General features: G+C 40.0%; 2 protein-coding genes and 1 long non-coding RNA gene across 18 annotated transcripts; 1 reads left to right on the forward strand and 2 right to left on the reverse strand.

Annotated features, from left to right (window-relative positions):
- Positions 1 to 9004: 9004 nt before the first annotated feature.
- LOC144018126 (major histocompatibility complex class I-related protein 1-like) lies at positions 9005 to 13605 on the reverse strand. 4 transcript variants are annotated; one of them, XR_013283349.1, is made up of 8 exons: positions 13457 to 13605; positions 12368 to 12634; positions 12000 to 12278; positions 11548 to 11856; positions 10030 to 10140; positions 9928 to 9945; positions 9632 to 9810; positions 9005 to 9418 (listed from the first exon to the last, which is right to left on the reverse strand). XR_013283349.1 is itself a non-coding variant. In XM_077520294.1 (8 exons), exons 1-8 carry the CDS (start codon positions 13521 to 13523, stop codon positions 9406 to 9408), a joined length of 1131 nt encoding a protein of 376 aa, XP_077376420.1. In that variant the 5' UTR covers positions 13524 to 13605; the 3' UTR covers positions 9005 to 9405. The 4 variants fall into 4 exon arrangements, 3 of the variants coding, with proteins under 3 accessions (XP_077376420.1, XP_077376421.1, XP_077376422.1); XM_077520294.1 differs by having other exon boundaries at positions 9744 to 9810; XM_077520295.1 differs by lacking the exon at positions 9928 to 9945 and having other exon boundaries at positions 9005 to 9883.
- A 1291-nt stretch (positions 13606 to 14896) lies between these two features.
- LOC144018130 (major histocompatibility complex class I-related protein 1-like) lies at positions 14897 to 25791 on the reverse strand. Of its 12 annotated transcripts, XM_077520300.1 has the most exons (9): positions 25013 to 25791; positions 21627 to 21698; positions 21480 to 21539; positions 21094 to 21284; positions 19718 to 19984; positions 19358 to 19636; positions 15964 to 16272; positions 15783 to 15893; positions 14897 to 15705 (listed from the first exon to the last, which is right to left on the reverse strand). In XM_077520300.1, the coding sequence occupies exons 4-9, from the start codon at positions 21209 to 21211 to the stop codon at positions 15623 to 15625; spliced, it is 1167 nt and encodes a 388-aa protein (XP_077376426.1). In that variant the 5' UTR covers positions 21212 to 21284; positions 21480 to 21539; positions 21627 to 21698; positions 25013 to 25791; the 3' UTR covers positions 14897 to 15622. The 12 variants fall into 12 exon arrangements, with proteins under 12 accessions (XP_077376426.1, XP_077376429.1, XP_077376428.1 ...); XM_077520303.1 differs by lacking the exon at positions 21627 to 21698 and having other exon boundaries at positions 21094 to 21274; XM_077520302.1 differs by lacking the exon at positions 21627 to 21698.
- On the forward strand, positions 16818 to 18298 carry LOC144018131 (uncharacterized). Of its 2 annotated transcripts, XR_013283353.1 has the most exons (5): positions 16822 to 17506; positions 17623 to 17669; positions 17764 to 17801; positions 17882 to 17915; positions 17993 to 18298. It is a non-coding gene; the product is annotated as an uncharacterized LOC144018131 (long non-coding RNA). The 2 variants fall into 2 exon arrangements; XR_013283352.1 differs by having other exon boundaries at positions 16818 to 17506; positions 17623 to 17801.
- Positions 25792 to 26581: the final 790 nt, after the last annotated feature.

Consider the following 26581-nt stretch of genomic DNA (forward strand, 5'->3'; position numbering starts at 1 on the left):
AAAAAAAAAAAAAAGCAACTACATTATCACACCACATAGCAACTACTTGACAATTTTCTACATGAGCGACTGTGAACTACTATATTACTTATTACATGACCAACTATGAGACATACTACATTTCCTACGCGATAATCAGCTGTAATATATTACTTTGTCTACTAAGTAAGCAACAACTGAACAACTACATTAACTACTGCTTGACATTGCTGATGTCAATTACATTCGACACTGCATGAGCAACGACCTGACATACTATATTGACTATATGAACTAATACATTAACTAGTACTCGGTGTACTACATTACATACTACATGACTTACTGTATTACATAACAAATGGGTGGTCACGTGACCTACATTACCAACTACTGCCACAGCAACCGTGTTAAACACTACATTACCTACTATGTGACCTATTACTTGAGCGATTATGTCACCGAGCACATTGCCTACAAGTTGAGCCACTATGTGATACAATACATAGTACATAATTGACTATGTGAACTACTACATTAAGTAGTACTCGGTGCACTACATTACATACTACATGAATTACTATATTACATAAATTAAATACCGCATTATTACATTAGCTACTACATAATCAACTATGTGACCAACTACTTTAGCCATTATGTGACCTACAACTTGAGCGATGATGTCACCTAACACATTACCTACCTTTGAGTGACGATGTGACCTACTACTTTAATTACTACTCTGTGTATTACATTACAGACGACATGACTTACTATATTACATAACAAATGAGTCACCTAACTTACCGACTACTACGGCAGCAACCGTATTAAATACTATATTACCTAATAGACAATTAACTATGTGACCTACTACTTGAGCTATTATGTGACATACTACATTACCTATTACACAGGCGACTATGTGGCTGACAACAGCAGAGGCTACAATACATGATCGACTACAACGACTAGTTTGTAATGAGCAATACTTAAATGACCGACTCCGTGAACAACTACATGACCTATTTACGTACTACATAACCTACTAACACCCTTTATGACTTTGTAAATGACCTACTACGAGACCTACAACATGATCATCTATGTGAATGATTACATTAGAATGTTAGTGAATGTTTTTGCGCCATTCTCAGAAGTATTTTTACCTCCCAAAACAAAACAAAACAAAACGTTGACATGTTATTGAAACTTTTTTTCCCCCACTTTGTTGGAACTTTTTGGAGCAAAGGACGTCGTCTGCAGGCCAGACGACTCCAAAGTGGATCTTTCTGGCACCTTCCTCATCCTCGTCATCCTCATCCGCGTGATGAGGCTGTTGTTCTGCCTAAGTGACTCCATTTGGCCAATTAGCCCTCGTCAGGAACCGATTCAAAGCTTCGCGCCCAACGAGAGGCGACGCGCGCTTGATAGATGGCCGACGGCCGGGCGCCGTTTGCCCTTGGCGCCCGCGTCTGTTTGGCCATCAAAATTAGAGTCGATATGGAGGCTAATGACGGGGGGGGGGGGGGGGGGGGGGCGCCATATTTGCATATGCAAAAGCCAACGCCACTTAGAGCGTAATTAGAAGAGTCTGGCGGCCCCCGAAGAGCGGCGCGGATTATTTGGCCTAACGAGGCCCGTCCCGGTCATCAGAACGCCGTCATGCCTCAGAACGCACTTAGTCAGTGGAGGGAATCGGATTGTATCGTAATTGGAGTCAATCGTATCACGCCGTAATTGGAGCGAGTCTCACGTATCTTAATTCATGTCAATTGTATCGCATCATAATTGGATTGCGTCGTACGGTAGCTGGAGTGAAACATATCGTTTCGCGTCGGAATCAAATCGTGTTACACCTGAAACGCAAAGTTACTGGAGTGAATCGTATCACGTAATAGTTGGAGTAAAAACCGGTGTGTCATTTCATTATTGGAGTGAACGATAGCGTGTCATAATAGATCGGAATCGTATCACATCATAATTGGACTGAATCGTATCATGACGAGCCTCAAACATGCTCAGCAGTTGAAATTATTATTCTCGTGTCAGTGTAATTATAGAGTGAAATCAGTGAATCAAATTTCATAGTAATTTCTGTCACGCTTATCTCAGTGGGAGCGAATCTTATCGTAAACAAATCAGGGCACTTCCAGTTAAAATCCGGCTACTTCCTGTTGAAATCAGGTCACTTCCAGTTGAAATCCGGCTACTTCCTATTGAAATCAGGTCACTTCTGGGTCACTTCCTGTTGAAATCAGGTCAGTTCCAGGTCACCTCCTGTTGAAATCAGGTCACTTCCTGTTGAAATCCGGTCACTTCCTATTGAAATCAGGTAACTTCCTGTTGAAATCCGGTCACTTCCTGTTGAAATCAGGTCACTTCTGGATCATTTCCTGTTGAAATCAGGTCAGTTCCGGGTCACTTCCTGTTGAAATCAGGTCACTTCTGAGTCACTTCCTATTGAAATACAGTCACTTCCTGTTGAAATCAGGTCACTTCTGGATCATTTCCTGTTGAAATCAGGTCAGTTCCGGGTCACTTCCTATTGGAATCAAGTCACTTCCTGTTGAAATCAGGTCAATCCCAAGATGCTTGATTTGTGGATCGCCCCCCCCCCTTCTCCATTCATTCCTATGAGACTTTTTTTGGGGGGCATTTGGGAATTGCGTCGCCATGGTAACTCGGAATTCCGAAAAAATAAAAATAAAAAATAAAATAAAAAAATAAAAAAAGAATCCCCACCGAGTCAGATCTAGCCGCATCTTTTGATAGCTCATTTGTGCCGGTACATTCAACGGTTTGGGCCGCATCTTGTCTGAAAAATTCCGGTAAATAAAGAAAAATAATCAACGGTATTTTCTCCGATAGTAATATGTGCCTGCTTTGCTTCGCAAGCGGAAACTCTGCTACTGATTTGCTCTGCAGGAAGTCACGTAATAAACCAAACTGTATGTTTTGAAAATGAGAGCAAATTGTACTTGATAATAAGCTCAGCGTGGCTTATTCACGCTAACGTATCTTCGTCTCACTTAGCAGGACACGAGCAACATTGTTCATTACTACAAATGAATGCAGTCAAGTGACAACAAAACAACATTAAAAAACACACACACACAAAAAAGCAGACACGAGTACAAGAGGCTCCTCGTCAACAAACTCAACAATTGCTAACGAGTGGGGCTTAATTAGCTGCTAACGAGCTAGCGGGGGCCAATCCCCGGGGCCTCCCCCCCTTTTTTTTTCCTCCACACGGCGAGAAGGCAAACGCGGCCCAACGGCGGATTTTGGGCTTGATGTCCGCCCGCCCTTGGTGGTCAATTAATTAACTTGCACGATTGCCCGCGCGGCTTTGCATTGTCGCCGTGACAACCGTTAGCAAAAACGCTAACAGAGCGAGGCCACGAGGACTCAAAGGAGGAAGAACGCAAAGAAATGTAAAATTATTCGACACGACGCTCGCCTAACTAAGACATTTTCTTTCTTTTTTTATTTAAGCAAGACACTTACAGAATAATTTAACGGTCTGGAGGACAGTTTAATTATTATTCCCCGTGAGATGAATATGAATTCAAGTCATTGTTTAAGAAAGTGAGAAATGCTTTCTTCTTATCCCCGCCATTTATTTATTTTTTTATTGTCGGAAGGTTAGCTATTCATAATTCTTGCATAATTCACCGCATTAGGTACAACACAACTTACATTTCTGAGGTATGATGAAGGCCATAATAATAATAATAATAATAATAATAATAATAATATAGGAATAATAATAATAATAATAATAATAATAATAATAGCAATACAATCTTTGATTTTTTTTTTTTTTTAAAGGAAGATATGTCAATTATAATGGCTAAAAATAATAACCACAATTTTAAAATATATAATTTAAAAACAAAAAATGAATTCGATTCCTACACTCTGGGTTACATTTTACTAATGCTAGACACATATTTTTCTACATTTAAAAATAAAATGAATCCATTAAAAAAAAAAAAAAAATCGAACAATTATGAAAAGGACAAAAAAAATATAGGCCTATATTTTTTAGGTTGTTACAATTATAATGGCTGAAAAATAATCACAATTTTAAAATATATCAATAAAAACAAAAGAAAATTGTATTTGATTTCTACACTTTGGGGTACATTTGACCAATGTTAGATACATATTTTTCCACATTTAAAAATGAAATGAATCAATAAAAAAAATAAAATAAATTACAATTATAAAAGAACAAAAAAAATATAGGCCTATATCTTTTATGTTGTTACAAAGACAGAGTATGACATATATATATATATATATATATATATATATATATTTTTTTTTTTTATGTATATATATTTTTTTACCTATCAAATGGCTTCTTTACACAACGTGAACGTGTTGTCGAGGCGTGAAAAATGTTATCCACTTTTCCTCGCCATTGAGGACCTCTCCACATTCTCCTGCTGCTGGACACACACACACACGCGCACACGCACTTTTCTCAGGTAAAGGTTATAGACTTGAAGAATGTTCTCATTAGTTCCCATACAACATTGTCAGCGCGTGCGTGCGCGTGTGCGTGCGGATAATGAGCTGCGGGGCTATTGTGAGGTTGGTAACTAACAGTGTGACAACACTCTCCATCAAGTCGCACCTCACCTCGCATCGCCCGCCTCACCTCCGCCAGGTAGGAGGCCCATTATGCTGATTAGCTGGACCAGCTGTCAATCAAACGCTGGTCGCAAGCGGGATGTTGGCCACGGAATGCAAAGCGCCTTCAATGGCATCCAGGTTGCTCAGAATGTTGAACTGCACCAAAAGTAAACAGCACACCTGTCACAGACATTGTTAACGTTTATGCATTATGTCACCAAACGCAATCAAAAGTAATGGCACACCTTCCGTTGATGTTTCGAACGTTCCAGTTTGAACTGCACGCTAATAACTGCTAGCATGTAGCGCTAGTAGCGTTCCAAAGATGTCGAATGCATCGACCTATAAAGTCAACCGTTGACGTTTACGGTAAGAGGAAAATATTAGCGCAGCAATTTTTTCTGTTGACGTGCTGAATTCTCCTTGCGGGAAATTCATCCCGCACGAGGGCGTGTCCATGCCCAGCTGAGGTGTGGTCACTGACCTTCGCCATCCAATGGCGGGAAATGAAAACGTCAATAGTGCTCTTATACTCCAAGACGAGATTCGTCCCTGCTGGGTATTCGGCGGCCGCAAGATCAATTCTTCTTTCCCTTCATCATTCCGTCTGTGCTGCCCTTTGCTAAGCCTTCCATCCGTCCGTCCGTCTGTCCGTCCATCCATCCATCTTTCCATTTATCCAGCCTTCTTTTCTTCCTTCCCTCCATCCATCGCTCTTCCCGCCATTTATCTCTTTCTTCCAGCGCATCTTCTTGATCAGTTGGGCTCGGCGCAAAGAAATTGATTAGTTTGGTGAAGCAGCATGTGGCTCATGTTACCTTTCAAGTAAATGTATTTTTGGAATTTTTCATTTTAGTTGGTTTTGTTTTTTAAATGCAGTTAGTATTAATTCGTTTTTAGGGTGCTTCTGATAGTTTTTCTTAGTTTTAGTTATTGAATAAATGATTTGTCTTAGTTAGTTTTGGCATTAGTTTTAGTTTTTTTGTTTTGTTTTTATAATGTGTATTACCTGTGCACAATATTTTAAAAACACCATGGGAGCTTCACACTTCTGCGTGACACACTTTCAAACGTTCGTATTCCGGCAGTTAATATCAAATTAAATCTGGCCACCAATTTACTTCAAAGAGGCAGCTCGTTTACTCGCCTCTGCAAGCAGCCAATCAGGTTGCAGCCTGCTTAGAAGCCCCCTGAAAAAAACTAACAAACGAAGAGCTCATTACTGGCGACAGGCAATATAAGCGGTTTTTCATTACCTGCACTTTTTTTAAACGATGGAAACTGTCAAATCCTCCAATCAGGAAGCTCGTTTGTGAAGTCTGCCTCGGTACGACAAACATAATCATAGAATGGAGCTCAATTTTGCATCATTTTTTACACAATTAATTTTTTAACAGAACAATAACTTTTCTGGTGTTTTAATTTGAAACCCTCAAAAGACTTTTCTTAATAAATAACATCCAAATGAGGTAAAGATGTCCGCCTTTCATATCAAGTGTTGTCGTCGTTCTGTGTGCAGAAACACACACACACACACAAAAAAGATTTTTCTTGCCAGCGTGCGCATCTTTGTCTTTGCTTTCTTTTATTTTTCCATTGTACCTGCCGCCTTCGTCCGCCTCGGCCTTTCGTGCGCGTGACAAAAGTCGCCTTCCCTAATGAGCGAGCGGTCAGCGACCACTTTCAACCGGGACGCCGGCCATCCGTCGGGCTTTGTCGGAGGTGTCAAAGCCGTCCGTCTTTTTTCATCGGGACCTTCGCTCTTTGACGTGCGCACAGCGGGAGCGCCGACGTATTAGCGGCTTCTTGCTGCCATCTATTTACTTCGGAGGTGTTCGAAAAAAAGATGCTGGAACAGCGGGAGAAGTGCACCATTCTTCTCTAATCATCAAATAAGTTGTCTGGTGGAAGGAACAAAACAAAAAAACAAAAAAAAAACTTTTGTCTCAAACTCAAGGTAAACTTTTTGGAGCAAACGGCACGAGAGAAATGCAACGCCGCTAACCTGTTAGCCGCTTAACTGCCACGTTTATTGCACTAACCTGTTAGCCGCTCTGTGTTAGCGAATCGTCATTATTTGTAGCCAACGGCAGGACGTGTGTGACATCTTGTTCACGTTTATTTTGTTACCTTTGTTGAATAAAGGCCGGAAATTAGGGAGGAAATTAATATTTATTCTAAGTGGCGGTGCTAGGCTACATTACATTAGCTAGAAATATTTACCGTAGACATGGAGTTGCCCTACGATAATTTATGCACTTTAGCTTCTATGATGCCACCAAACATTGGATATTCTCGGACTTTTACGCACTCTTTCCTCCATATTTGGCCCACCGCATAATTTATTGCAAATGTACTGTAAATCTTGCGCATCAAATTCAAATCAGATTCTTGCTAGAATCTAACAAGAGTTTTATTTGCCATGTGAAATACATCAAAATCTTCCAAATGTTCGACAGCATTTCATATTTATCAAACCTCGTTTTACAATAACTTTGAACAGCTAAAGTATTATCCTTAAAGGGACACTTGAATCATGGAACATTTTCCAGCAGTGAAGTTAATATTTTGTCCAGAATGATTTTGATAACTCAATTATTTTTCATGCACAATTAATATCTTAAAAAAAAAATGATTTTTGTACTTGCTGTTGACTAATGATGACATCACCTGTGCTGAGGAAGTAAGTCATGGCCAATCATGGCTCACCTGTTTTCTGGGTTTGCTCAGTAAACTGAGCCATGATTGGTTGTTACTAGGGCTGCACAATATATCGAAAATATATCGATAACGGGATATTGGCCCATGCAATATGCATATCGCAAAGACATGCAATAAGTTTCAAATGAAATTTCATGCTTTTATCTGAATTTGGTCAGTCAGTTAAACATTATTGCTTCATTTGTTAATTTTTCCTTTCGAACAAACCGAAAAGGAAAAATGGCTGACGGGAAGAAGCCAAAGCTTATTAATTCCCGCCCCCATAATTATCGACGGGCAATTACAATTAAGATTATATTGAGTTAGCTTATTTTGCTGCATGAAAACAATGTAATTCTTTCATTAGATAATAAAAATGTCGTTTCGTTAGGTACATGTTAAATATTGCAATAATATTGATATCGCTATATTCAACAACTATATCACATATCGCATGATTTTCAAATATCGTGAAGCCGTAGTTATCATCAGTCGACAGCAACAGAAAAATCACTTTTTAAAGGTATTAACTGTACATAAAAATAACAATTACCACATTAATTATAGACATAATATAAATTTTTGGCTCAATGAGTCAAGTATCCCTTGAACTTTTGATTTTGAAATCATTTTGTTGTGTATAATGTCAATTAAACATTTGCATAGTTTCACATTCATAACTGACGCTCTGTGGGGAAACGGAACTCCAATGTGGCCCATGACAGAAAAAAAATAATAAATGAGGGCAAGACCCCCTGCTGTGCACTAACAATCCGTTTGGAAGAAATAACGACGGCAAAATCCAGTAATATAGTGAAAAAAATGTGAAATATGCCATTAGATACAGTATGACAATCTGTGATATAGTGAAGCCACAAAAGCGAAAATAAATCAGAAACATTCCGGCGTTGGACTTCACAACTGTTGAGGGAGCATTGCCAAAAAAAAGTGCCACATCCCGTAAACGCATTAACGCTTGATTGAAAATGATGTCGCCAGATTTTTGTCGATCGGGTGGCGTCGTCGACTAAAACCTGAACAACAACAACAAAACGTTGACGACACCCAGGTTGACGTCCCGATTTCCCCCTAATTGCTCGCCGTGCCACCGTGACAAGCGCGCTTGAAGACTTTTGCGGCACTTTTAGCCAATTGTGATGTTTTGGGAGGCGATGCCATGTCGGGCCGCCGCCTCTCGCTTCATCTATGAACGTCGAATCGGCGTAATTGGACGGCCGCGCAGGCTCGGACTTGACCACAGATGTTGTCTGTGCACAACAGGCCTTGAAACGGATGAAAATGAGGAGGGAAATTAGAGCTCGGAAAGCAGGCAGGCGCCAGCAGAAAACTCACCGAGATTCTCACTTTGTTTTGCAACATGTCTTTTCTTTCTTTCTTTCTTCTTTTTTACCCTTTTCCCCCCGATTTAATGTCTCTCGGTATCGATTTCACTCTCATATTTCTCTCTCTCTCGCTCTATTATACACACGTATACATACATAAAATGGGTACGCATTATTCTCTTGCTCTGCAGCTTTACTTGCCTGCCTTTTTTTTTTTGTCAATCATCATAGCAGCATCAATGATTCGTCCTTACGTCAGATCCCGATCGACAGTTTTACAACGCAATTGTAAGAAGTTATTGAAATCATTTGAATGATAAAACCTGCATGAATTATTTTCACTTATTTTATTTGAATTGTTGTGTTTTTGTTCAGCAATGGAATGAACTAGCGGCATTTCAATTAACTTCCATTTTATACTTTGATATTTATCTGCAACAATTATGCACGTAGCTGAGAAGCAAAATAATAATAAAGATGCAATTGAGATTATAACCACAAACAGCAAATTGTTTGTACTCCATTTTTCCATGGCGGATTCTAGAAATGATCAAACTTTGATGTCACGCAATTCATTGCGTATGTGTTGGGGTGCAGGGACCACAGAACGCAACGTTGACAGGCAGTACGGAGCATTTAATATTTATTGATTTCCTATTATTTTGGCGGATTTATTTACAAGTAGCGGCATGAATAGACTTTTGCTCTACTACTGAAGTTCTCCTCCTTTTTTTCAGGACTTTCTTCTGTAACAATGAAAGATACATTTTGTCAAGCTGCGGTCTAACAGGCGGCAAAATCGACTTTTTACTTCCTGGTAGGCTGTGAAGTCAACACTTCCAAATATGGGCATGACTCTTTCACATTGAGCAAGTGCAATGTGAAAAGGGCTTAAGACCAACAAAAAAAATGGAAAATGCCATTGACATGCTAGCGATTAGCAACAATAGGTGGCAAACCTTCAAATGAATGGATATTGATTGCAGTGAGTGGAGCAACACATGTAGACAGACGATACCGTCACAATGATAGCGCATAAATTCTTTATCGAGTTCTTGAAATGTCGCTCACGGCGTTGTGCTGGCTGCTGCATCTCGGTCAGCTTTTGACATTTCCGGAGAGCTCGGCGCCGTAACACCTTGCGAAAACACAAAGTGACTCTCAGGAAGCAACGAGAGCAAGTTTGCGACATGAACGTGTTCACCGTCCAACTAAAGAATTTTGGAGAAAAAAAAAAAGACATTTTTGGACTTACTGGCAGGTGCATAATGACCTGAAATGAAGGACAAACAAAGTTACGTTGTAATGGCGGAAGGCAAATAAATGTTCCCTTTTAGAAATTATTTGCGTCCCTCACCTGGTTTGCGTTTTTGACACTTGACAATGACGATGGCCACAAAGAGGACCATCAGAGTGACAATCACCAACGGGACAGCGATGGCCACGATCATCTTGTTCTTTTCTTCTTCTTCACAAAAGGAAGAATGAAAAACAGGGCGTGAAGAATGAACATTTATTTTTGCATCCAGACTTTCAAGTGCGAATGACAATTATTGCGATAAGGATCAACAATAAACGTTACAAGCAGCGACCTTTAGACTTCAGCTTAGTACATGTTGACAGTGAGCTCAACTGCAGTTGAGCTCTCGATTAATTCTAAATTTTGGGGTCTTAAAAATGGGACAGCAGCGACACATGAAGCACAGAGAATTCTCATGCGCTACATTTAATGAAGAATTCCCCATTAATTTACAAAACTGTCTGATGATGACTTGTGTGGTGAATTTAGCTGCCCCGCCTCCCACCTGACCCGCTATTCATAAGATGTAATGAAAGCAAAGAAGTGGGATCCACAAACATATGTTCGAGCACATCTTGATTTTGATGCCGGTGCAAAACGAGTTTACCGTGTTTGGGGAATTTAGCAGATGCCATGTTGGCTGTTCCATCAGACCAAGAACATTTTTTTTTCTTTTTTTCGACACACCCTAGTCACACCTGAAAATTTGGCAGCAGAAAGTAGACCTATATTTAGACCAGCTTGGAGCAGGTCTAGGTTGTGGCGCAGGTGGTGTATCGGCAATATGTGTGGTGGATGACCACAGAATGCACTAAAACCTTTGAAACATTGCAGATATTACTTGATTAAATGCATTATCATCATCATCATCATTTTTAAATGACACTCACAGCTATGGGGGGTTCACATGAAAGATTGGGTTGGAAGGTGGTCTCCAAGTGGCCACTTCAAAGCGATGATCTGTGATCACCTTGGCAAACTATGAGGACTACAGATGGAAATTAGCATATTGCTAAATCTGGTGCAGCCATCTTTTTAATGTTACTGTACACTGTCCTTTTAATAAACCAAACTCAAACTCAAACTCAAACTTTGAATCATCCTCCCGCGGAGGTCCGCTCGTAGTTCCGTATAAACGCGCACTTTTGATCTTCTGCATGGACTCCAGTGAGTCCACCATTGCAATGTCAAAGACTCTATTGAAGGGAACGAGAGGAGGAGCCTCACTCAGCCAGGAAGCAGGTTGACTGTCCCCCCCCAAAGGTGCTTTTTCTAAATGTGTGCATCTCTGAAAACATCAAAAGAACTCATTTAGACTGCGATTTGCGCTAGACTTGCACTGAGCACGAACATTGAGCACCGAGTGTCGACTTGTTGATCTCTACACTGAGGAAGCAGTTTCAGGTCAATTGATGGACCGGGACTGACTACATTGGAGGGACAAGTCTCACCGTTGACCTGAGAACCTCTCGAATATCCTCCCAGTGGGGCTGGAGGAGGTCGTTTGAGACTCAGCCAACGACTTTGACCTTGTTGACCAGGAGAAATCGGATGGACTGCTGGTGCGTCCCTTACCTTCAATGCGTGCGTTGCATAGGATCGTTCTTCTCTCCAGCTTGGTGACAATTTGGTCCTTGACTCCAGCCAGCCGAAACACGCACTCGTACCGGCCCTCCACCTCAGCCGTCACCTCCGCTTTCAGGCCGGCCGTCATCTGGAAGGTTCCGTCGTGGTTGGGCAGCGTCGGACCATAATCCACGTCCTCGTGGAGCTGCTCGCCGTCTTTCCTCCAGAAAAGGTCGGCTGTTTTGGGGTAGAAACCTGTCGCGTGGCAGGTGACCGGTGAGGACGGAGTCTTTTGGAGGAGAGACACCACGGGGAGCTCTGCGCAACAAAGTGCTCTTCTATTAGACGGCTGAAGGTCAAATGACATCATCTGTTTCCACTCATTGCTCTTCATGAACAAGAAGATATTAGCTTTGTGTTTAACAAGGTGCAATTGACGACGTTTAGTATCGAGTGGTTACCTGTTCTCATTAGGTATGGCCTCGCGTAGGTCACCAGCTTCTTCAACAAAGCGGGACAAATTTTAGTGTAGTAAAGCTTCCTGTATTCTTTTTGAAACTTGTCATGGTTCCAATTTTGCTTGAAGCTGACAGCATGTGGGCTGTCTGCAATCCATGTGAACGTATTCATGTCCAATATCAGGAGGTCCCCATTCTCATATATCATCTTTTCCCAAGTAGCAACCTCATCCGTCTCGTCATTCCATTCACAGCCAAACCTCGCCTGGCCAAAGTGAACGCCTGAAAGGATGACAAAGTGAAGTGAAACCTGATCTTCCAAAGATCCCATTTCATCTATTTTACATGAGAAAATTAAAACATAAGCAAACCTTCAGATTGGTTGAGGACTTTTCTGGAAATTTCAATGAAAGCTCTGCCGACTTGCTGTCGACTTATTGCGAACATTGTCTCCTTCTCCCAGAAGTCCGGATCATCTGCTGTGGCTTCTTTCACCCATTCATTTCTGGCTTGCACTACCCTGATGTCGCTGTCGTAGTACATAATCTGAACTCCATCCAGATACATAACATTTATATAGTGTGGTAAATTGGGAATTTTAGAGCTGGTGGTTATGAAATACTCCAGCGAGTGAATCACTGAAAGAAAGACAAGATTTGTTTTTTTTAATCAATTCAAACATCTGTATCTGAGTTTAAAAACTAAAACAGCGCTTGATATCACTGATATTTCTCTTTCTTATTTTCACCATGGGTCAAATTTGCAGGATGTAGACAAGTGTATCAGGATGAACTATTAGGCTCCACTACTGGCATTTTTTTTTTTTATTTTTTTTTTTATTTATTTTAAGATTTATTTGTGTGTAGTTAGTTACGTTGGAAGTTGGAAAAGATTGAAATTACGCATCTTAAATCAAACTTTTCTGAGAGTAATCTGGGTCCATGAAAGAGCTTTAGAGTGATAGCAACATCAGCAAGTGTAACTTCAAAAAGAAAGTACACATTTAAAGTCGAGAGGCGTCAAAAATAAATAAATAAATAAATAAATAAATACATAAATAAGGTTGGCAGGATTCTTACTTTATTCTCAGAATTGTGACTTTAAAGTCAGAATTAAAGTCTGGGAAGTTAAAAGGAAAATACTTTGGAGATTTTACTGGAATAACTCACAGACCAAAACCTGTAGTCACAATCCACTTCAACTGGACAGGACTGCAAACTAATTGATTTTGGAGCGGAGCCACAGTTCTACCACGTTGCCGGAAACAAATCTTCACATGCAAAAATCATTCGACCCCACATATGTCTATACTCTGGTATGTGATTGCAAACATTAATACACTTTGTTTAAAGAAAAATAATAATAAAAAAAAAGTGTGTAAACATACTGAGGATACATGAAGCCCAAATACATTGCAGGACTTAAGACGTGTATAAACTTGTCAAGCAAGAGAGACTTACCAGTGATCACGCAGTCGATTTGCACAATCACAACAAATAACGGCAAGTTCACCATCATGATCAGCATGAATAAAATAAAAAAAAATAAAAAAAAGGATGTTAGTCTTACTCCCGCACAGAAAGCCAACGTGATGATATCTAAAGAGACATGACACACGTGAAATGAAAGGGAATGTAGGACACGCCTATTATGATGTAATCACTTGGTACTTGAAAAAGCCACAGTTATGAGGAAAAAAAACAAAAAACATCAACCATCTCTTCTTATATGGCTTTTGTTTTGTCGTTATGGTCATGGGTGTGCTGAAACAGGGCTCAAAATGAGCTGTTTTACATCGCAGTTTGAGAGGCCAGATTTGCATTTTTCAGGCTTATCAAAAAATATGAAACTGGTGCAAAACGGACAAATCACTAACTTTTTTTTTTTTTTTCTCTGATTATTCAACGGCCCCAAAACACTTCGCTGGGCTGGACGCACTCATCGTGAAGTTGCAAGTCATGTCAAACTCGGTGCTACTTACGGCACACCAGCTAGCTAACTAGCAAGGAGCTTTGGCGGGCTACAAGTGAGGCTGAACACTTTTTGTGGAGACACTCTTAAATCAGTTATCATTGCCTTCATGGCAGCAAATATGAGCACAGGGGGTGATGACAACGAAGCACAGGAGACTAAGCTAACTTAAAATTGACAATGTAAAACACTGGATTTGGGTTCTTCTGGTGACTTCGTCCATTAGCATGTCCTCTTCACTACGTTACACAATACACAGCAATATGGAATCTGGAAGTGAATTTTGTTATGTTATGGCGTAGAGTGGAGGAGTGGCTATAATCTTAAAAGTATGAATATAGTATAAAATACCAATCATATCAGTCATGTTATTTATCCTTTTTCAGAATTGAGTCCTAAGTTTTGGTTTCTAAAGAGGGGGGGGGGAATGATGCTAGCTCCACCATCGCTACCGCCACTGCTAGCGAGTCTTTCCGTATCTACCACAAGTTCCCTGCAAAATGAAGCGGATGTCTTCGAATTACAACTCACTGTAAATTGTTCTAGCTGAGTGACTGAGGTATTTTGATTTACCCTGAAACTTGGTCTGGATGCTAGCATGCAGCTAGTCGGCCCGTCCATAATGGAGCAGTGGAGGACCGGGTACTTGAAGTGCCTGAATGTTCAATAACATGAAACTTCAACCCTCAAGACGCTTTATATCAAAAGCAAAAGTGCCACTTTTTACACTTGAGCCAAATGAATTTGCCAAAGTGCAAGCAAAGCAAGCCATGGTTTTTTTTTTGTTTTTTTTTGCAAAGCAAGCCATGTTGCTCCGTGCTGTTAATTTGTCAGCGCAGAAACTTGATATTGGCCACTCTCTGTCTGCAATAGAAGAGACATTACTTTTTCTTTCTTTTTCTTTTTTTAATAAAAAAAAAAAAAAGACATTACAATTTCCAATATATTTTTTATTCATTTGGTAAAGAAAATTATCTTCAACACATTGTAAAAACAACCTTGTTTACCGTCACTAAAATGCAGCAGATGTCTTTTTTTTTTTGGGTCATACTGAGTACAAAGTCTTATCACACGTAAATATAAAAATGTCTCTCTATAACCCTTCAATTAGTGCATACAAACAAATTGACTTTTTCAACAAAACATGAAGCTTGAGCATCTTTAATCAAAGCAAACGACATCGGTGCTACATCACTTTATCCACCTTTTGTGTTAACCCAAAGTTGTGAGCCATTTGCATTCAGAATGGCAGGCCACTTCATTAGGGATAGCAAAAAAAACCAAAAAAAAAAACTGCAGTCAAGCTTGTCATCTGTACAGTTTTGCATGCAAAACATCCCGAGAGCTTATAAGTAGTGATCAATTAATCAAAAAAAGAGGCTTCAAGATCTTTAATGCCACTCACTGTTTACCATCAAACTAAACAGAAAACAAAGAGAATTGCATGTTGCATGTTTCAAATCACCTAAAAACAGAGAGTGGAGCAACACGTAGTCAAGACACTCACAGATCTTACGTTGTTGTCACAAAATGTGTTGGCTGCTGAGTCTTGATCACCTTTTGAAGTTTTCGGAGAGCTCGACACCTTGTGAAAACCCAAAGTCACACTCAAGAAGCAACTACAGCACATTTTTGCTACAGGAAGACGTTTGGTACTACCCAACTTGATCACTTTTACGCATGTAAATGCGAAAGAAAAACAAAAACATGTTGAACTTACTAAATGGTGCGTAATCGTCTGAAATGAAGGCCAAAGAAAGTTACGTTTTAATGGCAGAAGGCAAAGATTCGATGGAAACTATTTGTGTCTCTCACCTGGTTGGCGTTTATGACACTTGACGATGACGATGGCCACAATGAGGACCACCAGAGCGAGGACCGCCAACGGCACAACGATGGCCACAATCTTCTTCCTCATTTCTTCTTCTTCACAAAAGAAGAACGAAAAACCGGTTGTGAGGAAGACGAAACATTCACGTTGCGTCCATCCAATCACCTTCGATGCGTATGTTGCTCAGGATGTTTCTTCTCTCCAGCTTGGTGACAAGTTCGTCCTTGACTCCAGCCAGCCGAAACACGCACTCGTACTGTCCCTCCCGCTCAGCCGTCACCTCCGCTTTCAGGTCGGCCGTCATCTGGAAGGTTCCGTCGTGGTTGGGCAGCGTCGGACCATAATCCACGTCCTCGTGGAGCTGCTCGCCGTCTTTCCTCCAGAAAAGGTCGGCCACGTCGGGGTAGAAACCCGTCGCGTGGCACGTGATCGGTGACGACGGCGTCTTCTGGAGGAGAGACACCTTCGGGAGCTCTGCACGGAACGTGACAGGACGTGAACAGAGGAGAAACGATGGAGAGAATGGTCACATAATACTTACGATTTACACCGTTCAAATTTCAATTTGCTGAGAAAATTTATGCCTTCCTGGGAATATATCGTCTGATTCCACATTACTTACAGTACTCACACAATTGAACGTTAAAGATCAACTTTTCCTCATTCATTTTCAATGGGACTGACATGAAAGTCCCACTTTCCACGCCCACTTCCACTAACTGACCATCATTACCAGCTCTCTGATGCTGCTCAGTGGCGCAGTTGGGAGAGTGCATTGTTCAGTAAACAGAGGGTCGCGGGTTCGAATCCCACCTCCGACTGTACAATGCAAATATATCCAGGGCTATTATGCTCAGGAATATATGAATGCTAATGTTAAGCTAGCATGCTAAGCTAATGCTAAACTAATGCTAAGTTAATTTTAATACTAAGTCAGCATGCTAAGTTAATGGTAACACTAATGCTAAGTTAGCATGCTAAGTGAATGTTATGGTAATGTTAGCATGTTAAGTTAGAATGCTCAGCTAATAGTTAGCTAATGGTATGCTAATATTAATTTAGCATGCTAAGCTAATGCTGATGCTAAACTCATGTTAACTCTTTGACCGCCATAAACGTTTAAAGACGTTCAGTATAATCCTAGGATTGGCCGCCATAGACGTTAATTGACATCTACTATGTTTTTTTATGGAAACGGGTGGAGGAAAGCCTTGGGCAGCTGTGCTCCAAGTATCAAGCCGATCGGGTTACTATAATGAGTATTCCTGGCCACTAGATGGCTGTGATGAGTCTTTTGGACAAGATCGGGTAGGAGACAACAGTAGAAGAAGAGAGGCGGAGCTAGAGTGTTGAGGGGGAGAGAATGGCTAACTTGGCTAAGGGAGTCAAAAAGGCTACAGATGGCAATCAGCTCACGCTTGATCCTTATTTTCAAAGCTCAAAAGCATCGACCAGTGCTCAAGAGCACAGTGATGACGGGGTTAAGTCATAGTTGAAGCGGTGACGTGGCCGTTTCGACCACGTCCTAAGGCCCCACCGGCTAGCGATGCTAATAACGTCCTAAGGCCCCACCGGCTAGCGATGCTAACACCGGAGAAAAGTGGTGCACAACCGAGCACGTCTGCACAGATGACGTTTCATCAGACGATGACGAGTACTATGGGTCCGATGCAAGACAGTCTTGGACAGTCTTCCAAAGAACGTGAAGGTAAGCGCTAACATGCTAAGAGAACTTTTCGGGCGATCTGTTAGCAGCGTGTGTAAATGTGCTGATATACACTAAAACATCTATTACCTATACAAACGTGAATGTATATTTTATAGATCGTGCTCACAGCAACGTCCGACCGCTGGTTCTACGACAAAGAAAGGTGTAAAAAAAAAAAAAAAAAAAAACGTTTTCAATACACCGCAACAATAAAAGTTAAGTCTTTCGATAGTATTGTAATTGTATGTTTCTTTCAGCTCCTACTCAAAGTGACCTCACAGTGAGCAGAACAAAGGTAAAAAAAAAAAAAAAAAAAAAAGATTCTCCACAGCACTAATAAAATATTTGATGGTAAACATCTTCTATAATTTACAGAATGTGCATCAACCAATACATCCAAGAAAAAAAGGTAAACATGCACACACACACACACATTGTATCACAGTGCTCTAAAATAATATATGATATTGAAATGTATATTTGCAGATCCCAAAGATTCTGGCTGGCTTGAAGTTGATGAATTCGGCTGGCAGCCAACCATCTTCCCCTTTGCTGCAAAACCAGGACCAAGGGATGCTGCAGCAGAGCTGAATTCCCACCTGCCAGCTGACATCCTGGAGCTCTTCATCACGGATGAACGTCTCCAGCACATCGTTCATCATACCAACCTCTACGCAAATCAGTCCATGCAGAAGCAGACTGACAAAAACTGTTGCGCACGTGTAAATAGTTTGCAAAGAGTTTTCCAAATTGTTTGTTCGGATTGCTACTGTTGCATGGAAATAAACTGTTATTTTGCAATCAAAAATTTTTTTTTATTGTTGGGGTAGTGTTTTATAGAAGTTTAGGTGTTTGTAGAATCACTCATGCAAAAAAAAAAAAAAAGTGCCAAATTCACTAGAGTGCATGAAATAACATCGTTTCACAAAAAGCTTGATTTCTCCGTATTTTGGAAGAAAATAGAGGATTTGGGTAAAACGAAGCTGTTTTCTAATGTTGATTACTGAAGATCCGAATAAGGTAGAAACAAACTTTTTTTTAGACGAAAGATGAGACTTCAATCTTTCATTTGGGAGTATCCGCGTTTCCATAGTCCTAACACAACATTTTCTGTGGAGCTTGAAAGATCGGTAAAATTCTGTAAATCAGCTGGCAGTATAGCGGTTACCTTTTCCGAAAATGGCTGGCAGTCAAAGAGTTAAGCTAATGCCAAGATAACGGTGATTTAGCACGCTAAGCTAATGCTAAGCTTTAAACAAAACAAAAAAAACATTTCTAAATGCACTAAATACTCAACTTATATACTACTACTACTACAACTATTACTAGCACCTGCCTACGATGTCTTGCCAACTCCCAAAAACCTCAGCCAGTGGTATGGTGAAGACCCAAATTGCTCCCTCTGCTCAACTCCTGCTACACTGAAGCACGGCTGCACGACCAGCCTCACTCAAGGCCGGTACATCTGGTGGCACAACCAGGTGTTACAGTGTCCTGCAGAAGTGTTGGAACATCAGCGAACAAGCACCAACAAGCTCCCCCCCCCAACAGCTTGTGTGCCAATAACACCTTTCATCTGAGAAGGGGAGGGCAAAGCTACCCCCAGGTTATCAAGACCAAAAGCAGGGCAGCTCAGCAGGCCACGTGACTGGAAGCTGTTGGCAGACCTGAACCAAAAGCTCTGCTTCCCACCAGAAATTGCGCTGACCAACTTGAGACCAGACCTCGTGTTGTGGTCAACCTCACTTAAGCACGTGTACATCATGTCCTTCATAGGCATTCAGCTATTAGCATTTTGCATTCCCACGTAATTTCTTCAGAAATTGCACATTGTCTAGTTATGACCATTACCGGTTCTCATTAGGTTTCTCCGGCTGTAGTTGACGAACTTCTTCAACAAAGAAGGACAAAACTCGGTGTAGTAATACTTCCTGGTTTCCCTTTCAATCTTGAAAAGATCCAAAATGTGTTTGACGGCAACAGCCACTTGGCTTTCTGTGATCCCTGTGAACGTATTCATGTCCACCACGATGTCATCTCCTGTCTCATATCTCCACTGTTCAAAACCAGCAACCGCATCCGTCTCGTCATTCCATTCACAGCCAAACCTCACCTGGCCATAGTGAACACCTGAAAGGACGACACGATGTTGGAAATCAAACTGAAGCCTGATCATTGCCACAAAAGTGATGAAAAGTAAAGCAACCAAACCTTCAGATTGGTTGAAAGCCTTTCGAACAATTTCAAGCATTGCTTTGCTGAACATCGCTCGTCTTGCAGCAGCCACTGTCCTCATCTCCCAGAAGTCCGGCTCGTCTGCCATGGCTTCCTTCACCCAGTCATTTCTGGCTTCCAGTTTCCCGCTCTTGCTGTCATAGTAGAACATCTCAACTCCATCGACATAAGCAACATCCACATAATCTGCTAAATTGGGAATTTGAGTGGAAACTGTGAGGAAATGCTCCAACGAGTGAATCACTGAAAGAAAGAAAGAAAGAAAGAAAGAAAGAAAGAAAGAAAGAAAGAGGGCAGTTATTACAGTACATGCAATCACATACTTTACATTTAAAGGCGCCATCGCTAGGAATGTGGAAGAAAGACAAAAATTTTTTTAACTGAGTACAGTAAAGCAAAGCAAGCCAAGCTTGTTTTGTGTCAAAAGAAACATTTAATGACATTTTTGATGATTTGTTTTCTGTATAGGAGCGTACAACATCGATATCTCAGATACAGGCAACACTATCAACGTGAACTTTTATGCTCACTAATAACGGCAATTTGTATTCAAAGATGATTTTGTTGACTTACCTTGGAAGTTTCGTGCTTGCAAAGATTGAAATGATGCTTTATATATTGAAGAACATTTGTGACAGACCAGCAAAATCAGCAAGTAGTGTCATTTCAAAAAAAAGGAGCAGAGAAGTCCGAGAGTTAAAGAGAACATTCTTTGATTTGATCGGAATGACCTACGGGTTAAAACCTGTCGTCAGTATCCAGTGCTGGTCAGCGACCTTCAACTGGACAACAAACTGGACGGATTTGCAACAAGCTGGCTGTGTTTTTGGAGCACAGCCACAACTCGACCACGCCGATACAAACAAATCCAATCATGCAAAAACATTCAACCAATGAAGACATTTCACCAAGACAAAAATACCTTTATGTATTTGTAGTTGACTGCAGAGATTAATAACTACTTTGTTAAGACAAAAAAAAAAAAAAAAAACATAGCATTGATGGAAGTATAAACTTGTCAAGCAATTGAACTTACCAGGCGTCACGCTGCGTATTTCCACAAAAATCACAACAAATAAAAGCAAGTTCACCATCACGATCAGCAACATGGATTGGGGGGGTTGTTAGTTTTACTCCTACACAGAAAGCCAATCTGATATCAAACTCAACAGGAAGCATCAGGAAACGAAAGGAAATGTTGGACACGCCTCCTTATGATGCTTGAAAAACGACACAACTCATCTGTCATCTGTTTTCTATATTGGCCATTCTCACTCGGGTTATAAGCAGACTTATAAAATAAAAATTAAATTAAATAATAAAAATTAACAGTTACTCATTTATTGTCTTACCTGTCTTTGTCACTTTATATGTACGGTTGTTTTGAAATAAGTTTGAGTTTTGTTTTGTTTTCCAAGTGAGCCATGTGCAACGTTGCAGTGTGGAAACATTTCGACGGAACTTCCCCATCACTAAATCCCGTTTATCAGGTTCTTTGCCTCGATGTGCGGGTGTGCACAAACTGGTCCGCCCCTGAAACAAACTGACGTGACATCACAGATGGGAAAACAGGTATATGCATGCACACTAACACTTTGCACAAACGGTAGCAAAACATGACGCTCGGCACCGTTTCACTTTCACTTTTTGACGCAGGTACATGGTGCATTCAAGGACAGCCAGCAAAACAGGAAATCTCACATGCAGAAGACAAAACATGATCAAAGAGTAATTTAACCTTGCAACAACACGATCATCCCACCAGATGGCTCCAAAGTGATTCACAGATTGCTTTGGCCTGAGCACAAAAATGGCAACAACAACAAAAAAAAAAGTTGAGACTTTCAGCAAATTCTGAACTGTGGATGTGCAGGGGGTCACTCACTGTGCTGCCCGGAATGTTGTGGCATAATGTGACACCCACACTGGAGGCGTGCAACTCTCAATTCAGGCTTGCCTGTATATTGTCAAAATAATTTGAACTCATTTGCTCCCAAAAACGTAGAAATATGTTTTAAATGTTTGGTGTCCCAAATAAGTTTTTTTTTTTTTTTTTTTTAATGCTAGAGCATACAGAAGGCTTTGACACAGCTTCCAAACTGCAGAGAATGATTGAAGCAATGGTAGTTGTTACAAAAACGGCCAGCAGGTGGCAGCAGAGTATAAGAGATCAACCAGGGCCATGTGGCAAACAAAGTGATTTCCCCACAGTTCTAAACAGATTTGTGACTAACGATGAAACTTAGCTATATTCTAATGCTAATTGCTGCAAAACGGAAATAGATTGAAAAATGTTTTTTTTCCTGATGAAAGAAGAGACTTTAATCTTTCTTTTGGTAAGTTCCATGCTTTTATTGCAATAGAACACAATATTCTGTGGGCCTTGCAAAATCAGTCAAAATCCAGTAAGGGGGTTGCTTCAGTCAAAATGGCTGCCAGTGAATGAGTTAAAATTGCTTCAAAAACTGCGAAATAGTGGGGGCGGAAACAATGAAGTGCAAAATAATCTCCATTTTTTATTTGTGACTATTTTTTTCTCCCCTCCCACCCAAAATTATGAAGCGTGCCAAAAAGTTACGCGAGCGTTTTGCGAGTAGAAAATTAGAAAAAAAAAAATGTGCAGCAAGACGACGCTTGCAAAGTTTGGATGCTGCCTTGAAGCAACAACCTCGGCGACCTCCAGATGTACGCAAAGCTGGACGCTGCCAAGAAAATGTTTTGGTTTTCTCGTTGTCAAAGTTGAAGCGTAGCTGTGGAATCAATAGTGTGCAAAAAAATGATGTATGCACCATGCAGATTTGACAATGTGTGCTGCTTGTTAATAAGCAGCAAGATTCATCGTCATTTTCAACATGTCACTTCGTGTCTATGATCGTGTTGTTGACAACATTTGTGTTAGTTTTGATATTGTATGAAAAGAAAAAAAAACACAAAATGTTATTCTTTCCCCCTGAAATATGATGATGTCGGCAAAATCAGCAATTTTGAGAATCATAAAATAGTACTTGTCATGATCGTATTGTTTGTAGGATACTGGTATTTGTATTTTGTACTTTAGACACCCGATTTGACCCAGAAATGTTCATGGGTCAAAATGACCTGCTGCATGTTTTTGTCACTGGGATAAAATTCATTTAAAAACTAATTTAAAGATAATAAGATGGTTTGATTTGAGCATTTGAATTCTTAAAACAAAATCAGCTCACTAAGTAAAACTGATTTCAACAGGGGAGGAAAAAAAAAATGGTGGATAAATATCTTCATTCTTGATTCTGCCACATTCTTTAGAGGCGAGTGGGTGAGGGGCAGAATCTCGTTGAGTTATTTTGGGGGCAGAAGTTAGTGACAGACAGTTGTGATGAATTTTTGATGGTTTTATTTGCAGATTGTCAGCCAGCGTAGTATTGTTGTTGTTGTCGTCGTCGTCGTGGGGGCAGATGCTGCGGGATGTTTTCACGCTGCTGGAGCTCATTTAAATTACAGACGAAGACGAAGAGGTGAGCCAACATCTGCACGCCTCTTTTTTTTTTTTTTTTAGATCAACACAGATCAGCCAGATAGAACAAATGTGAAAAAGATTCATGCGCCTTCATCGGTGCGGGTGTGTGCTGAATTCCCATTTTCATTTCATCTTAATGCCGAGCGGAAAACACAATGCACATCACAACGCACGTATCAAAGATAAGATTAATGATAGCAAAGAGTTATAAATATGGAGATGATGTTGGAACGCCTCCAAAACACGCTTTGAAGTCGCGAGCAAATACTTTCCGACAGCGTGCACAAACTTTTCATCAGCGCCTCCTTGTTTGTGTTGTGCGTGAAAATGTTCCGTAATGATGCGGACCTCAAAGAAAAGTGGACTATTCCCAACAAACAACTTTGTGGAGTGATGATATCATTTCAAACCCTAATCCTGGCATTCCATGTATACTGAAACCCAAAACTCTGCCTTGAAACCAGATAACCAGCAGCTAAAATCCTAAATGTGTGTTCAAAAATAATGACGTGAAACCTGGATCGCGTCTTGAATCCCCGATTCTTACTTGAGACTTTAAATGCTAATCTAATCCGGACGTGGAGTTCAACTTTATAACCCTAATTTGGAATTTGAAACCCTAATCTTGGTTTGAGATCCCAATTCTTACTTGAAACTTGTTGCAACTCAGAATCCCGACGAGGAACTCTGTATTGACACCCCAAAATTGAAGTGTGGGGGTGTGCAGCCAAAAACGACACCGATTCCGTCTTCCTTTGACAGAAACGTGCAATTCGTGTCATTTGCGGCTGCGGATACAGAGACCACACTCTTCCATTATTTATACATCTAAAAAAATGTAAACTTAAATGAATTGATGAAGTTTAACCGTCTTAAAATAATGTTTTAAATCCCATCATGAAAGTTTACCGGTTAATATACAAATTAAATTTAAAAAATAATAAAAATAGGGAAAGAGAGTATAAATTAAGAGGAACAAATATTTTCTCCAAAATAAAAAGAAGGATGTATTTCAACTCACAGTGTCAGTTTATGGAACAATCTGGATTGTAAAACAAAATCATCTCAGACTATCTGTCTCTTTAAAAACTTGACAAAAGCTCAATTACTGGAAAAAAACACATATAGCACAAGGACATGCTACTTAATTATTATATAGAATTGTTATGTTGAAAGAGTCTTGACCGCTCGCTGTTATTTACTTTGTGTTATTTTTGTTGTTGTTGTCGTTGATTAGGGGCAAATAACATAAGTTTACTGTCCCTTTTCATTTCTCTTTTTTTTAAGGAATGAAATAAATTGAATTGAATTCATTTGCAACTGTATTACTTCAAAACTCTTTAATTATCTTTGCTTGACATCCACATTTGACCGACCACATTTTCTCTTGAAACCCTCATTTTCAACTTGAATCCATACCTGAAGCCCTACTTTGAAAACTAAACAAACCTAAAATTTGAAAACAGAATTCTCGATTGAAATCCTACTTTGAAGCCTACGTCGATCCGCAGTAGAAGCGATTCAATCAAAAATGCATCACGAGAAGAAAGAAAACATATAAAAGTTGTTTTTGAGCCGATGAGTGCTTACAAAGAAAGGAAACAGCGCCGAGCTGCTGATTTCTGTATGACATTAAAAATGAAAATGGCCATTTGAATGTGAGTAGGATAGCATGTCGACCTCTCGAGAAAATACACAGCGGCAAGTTCTGGTTGGATGAAACTTCCGCGACAGAAATGCTTTTCTTTTCGCGGTAGTTTTAAATGGCTTACCTTAACTACAATTCTGCGTCGCATTGGAGTCAAAGTTAGAACATTCTCTAAAGTTCTAAAGAATAAATAAATCCTTGTCGTAATGCTATCCGCTGCACGTCCACAAGTCAACGGACTCGTCTTTTATTTCTTCTTCCACTTCCTTTTGACAGTTGTCAAATACTTTTAGGTGCATTGGCGCCCCCTTCTTTAGTATCGATATCTATGGCTATGAATAAGGCCACCGGTGGTAATGCAAGACTACTACTTCTTCTTCTTCTTCTTCTTTCTCTTCGCGGTTGATTGGTGCTTTTGGTGAATTACCGCCACCTTCTTAAACGGAGTGAAACCACACGCGGAAGTAACAACAAAGTCAAAATAAGATTGAAAAAAATGCACCATGACACACACGTACTAGTTTGAAACCCAAATTTGCAATTAACAAATTCAAAGTGGTTATCTGGGTGTTTTTCAAAACCTTTCGACTATATTTTCCTCACTCGCCGTCATCTCATCTTCTTGCGGCATTTGCACGTACAAGCCGCAAGCGCCATCTTCTTCATCTTCATCTTCCTCTTCTTCAGCCTCCCAGGTCGAGTTTGAATAATAGAACGTGTGTCTATATTTGAGAGCGTCGATCCTCACTTGGCCAATAGAATTGAAAAGTTTCCAGGCGTCAGAAGACGGCGCCGAGGGGCCCCCCAAGAACGAGGAGCGGCATGTGGAGGCCCACTTTTACACTTGTCGTAACCTCCTTCCATGACGCTCGACAGCTGGTTCCTTCCTTTCACTTTTTTTTTTTTTTTTTGCTTGACGTGCAGCTTCATTCGCAACCCACAGGAAAATAAACACAGTAATACAGCAGCTGTTTGGGTTTTTTTGTTTTGTTTTTTTACATATAATATCTCCAAATATGTATTCATTCATAAAAAATAAAAAATAAAAAAATGGGGGGGCTGTGTTTCAAAATTGTGCTTTCACAAACACACAATCTTTTGATTTGTTAATTTTTTTTAAGCTAATAAACTCGCTTAAAACAAAACAAAACATTTTTTTGTGTTAAACAACCTACAAAATATTTGGTGTTTTGTGGAGTATTGATTTGACCAAATGTTTTGTGTTAAATAAATAAAACCCAAAAGTTGGGTTGGTCCCTTTTTGACCAAATGTGTATTGTTGCTTTTTCTTTTTTTTTAAGGGTCCGATGAATTATCTACTTTTGTGGGCCGCTTTATATCAAATAGCACAATTTTTAGGATTATTTAAAATATATATATATATTCCAATTTTGATGGTTCTATTGATTTGATAGAACTTTTTTGAGAAATTACCCAAAAAGTTGGGTTGGTGGCTTTTTGACCAAATGAGAGTTTTATTTTATTTTTTTTAATAATAATTGTTTATTTTTAAGAAGGGCCGAATGAATAATCTACTTTTGTGGTCCTCTTTGTATCAAATGCAAAGTAATGTATATCTATTGCTTTGATAAAACTTTTTAAGTTAAATGAATGACCCCCAAAAAGTTCGGTTGGTCGCTTTTTGACCCAACTGTTTTTTTTTTATTTTATTTTTTTTTTATTTAGTTTGAGT

Source organism: Festucalex cinctus, chromosome 4 (genome assembly GCF_051991245.1).
Source record: "Festucalex cinctus isolate MCC-2025b chromosome 4, RoL_Fcin_1.0, whole genome shotgun sequence".
Taxonomy (NCBI): Eukaryota; Metazoa; Chordata; class Actinopteri; order Syngnathiformes; family Syngnathidae; genus Festucalex; species Festucalex cinctus.

What these genes read in the sequence shown, in the direction of transcription:
- LOC144018130 (XM_077520301.1), bottom strand. Translation starts at nt 21,211, where the DNA reads ATGGGGAAGTTCCGTCGAAATGTTTCCACACTGCAACGTTGCACATGG. An exon ending in GAGAAACCTAATGAGAACCG is followed by an intron (nt 16,273 to 19,357) that starts GTAATGGTCATA and finishes CGTTCCGTGCAG; the next exon opens with AGCTCCCGAAGGTGTCTCTC. An exon ending in GAGCAACATACGCATCGAAG is followed by an intron (nt 15,894 to 15,963) that starts GTGATTGGATGG and finishes TCTTTTGTGAAG; the next exon opens with AAGAAGAAATGAGGAAGAAG.
- LOC144018126 (XM_077520294.1), bottom strand. Translation starts at nt 13,523, where the DNA reads ATGCTGATCATGATGGTGAACTTGCCGTTATTTGTTGTGATTGTGCAA. An exon ending in GCCATACCTAATGAGAACAG is followed by an intron (nt 11,857 to 11,999) that starts GTAACCACTCGA and finishes TTTGTTGCGCAG; the next exon opens with AGCTCCCCGTGGTGTCTCTC. An exon ending in ATGCAACGCACGCATTGAAG is followed by an intron (nt 10,141 to 11,547) that starts GTAAGGGACGCA and finishes CCTTTTGTGAAG; the next exon opens with AAGAAGAAAAGAACAAGATG.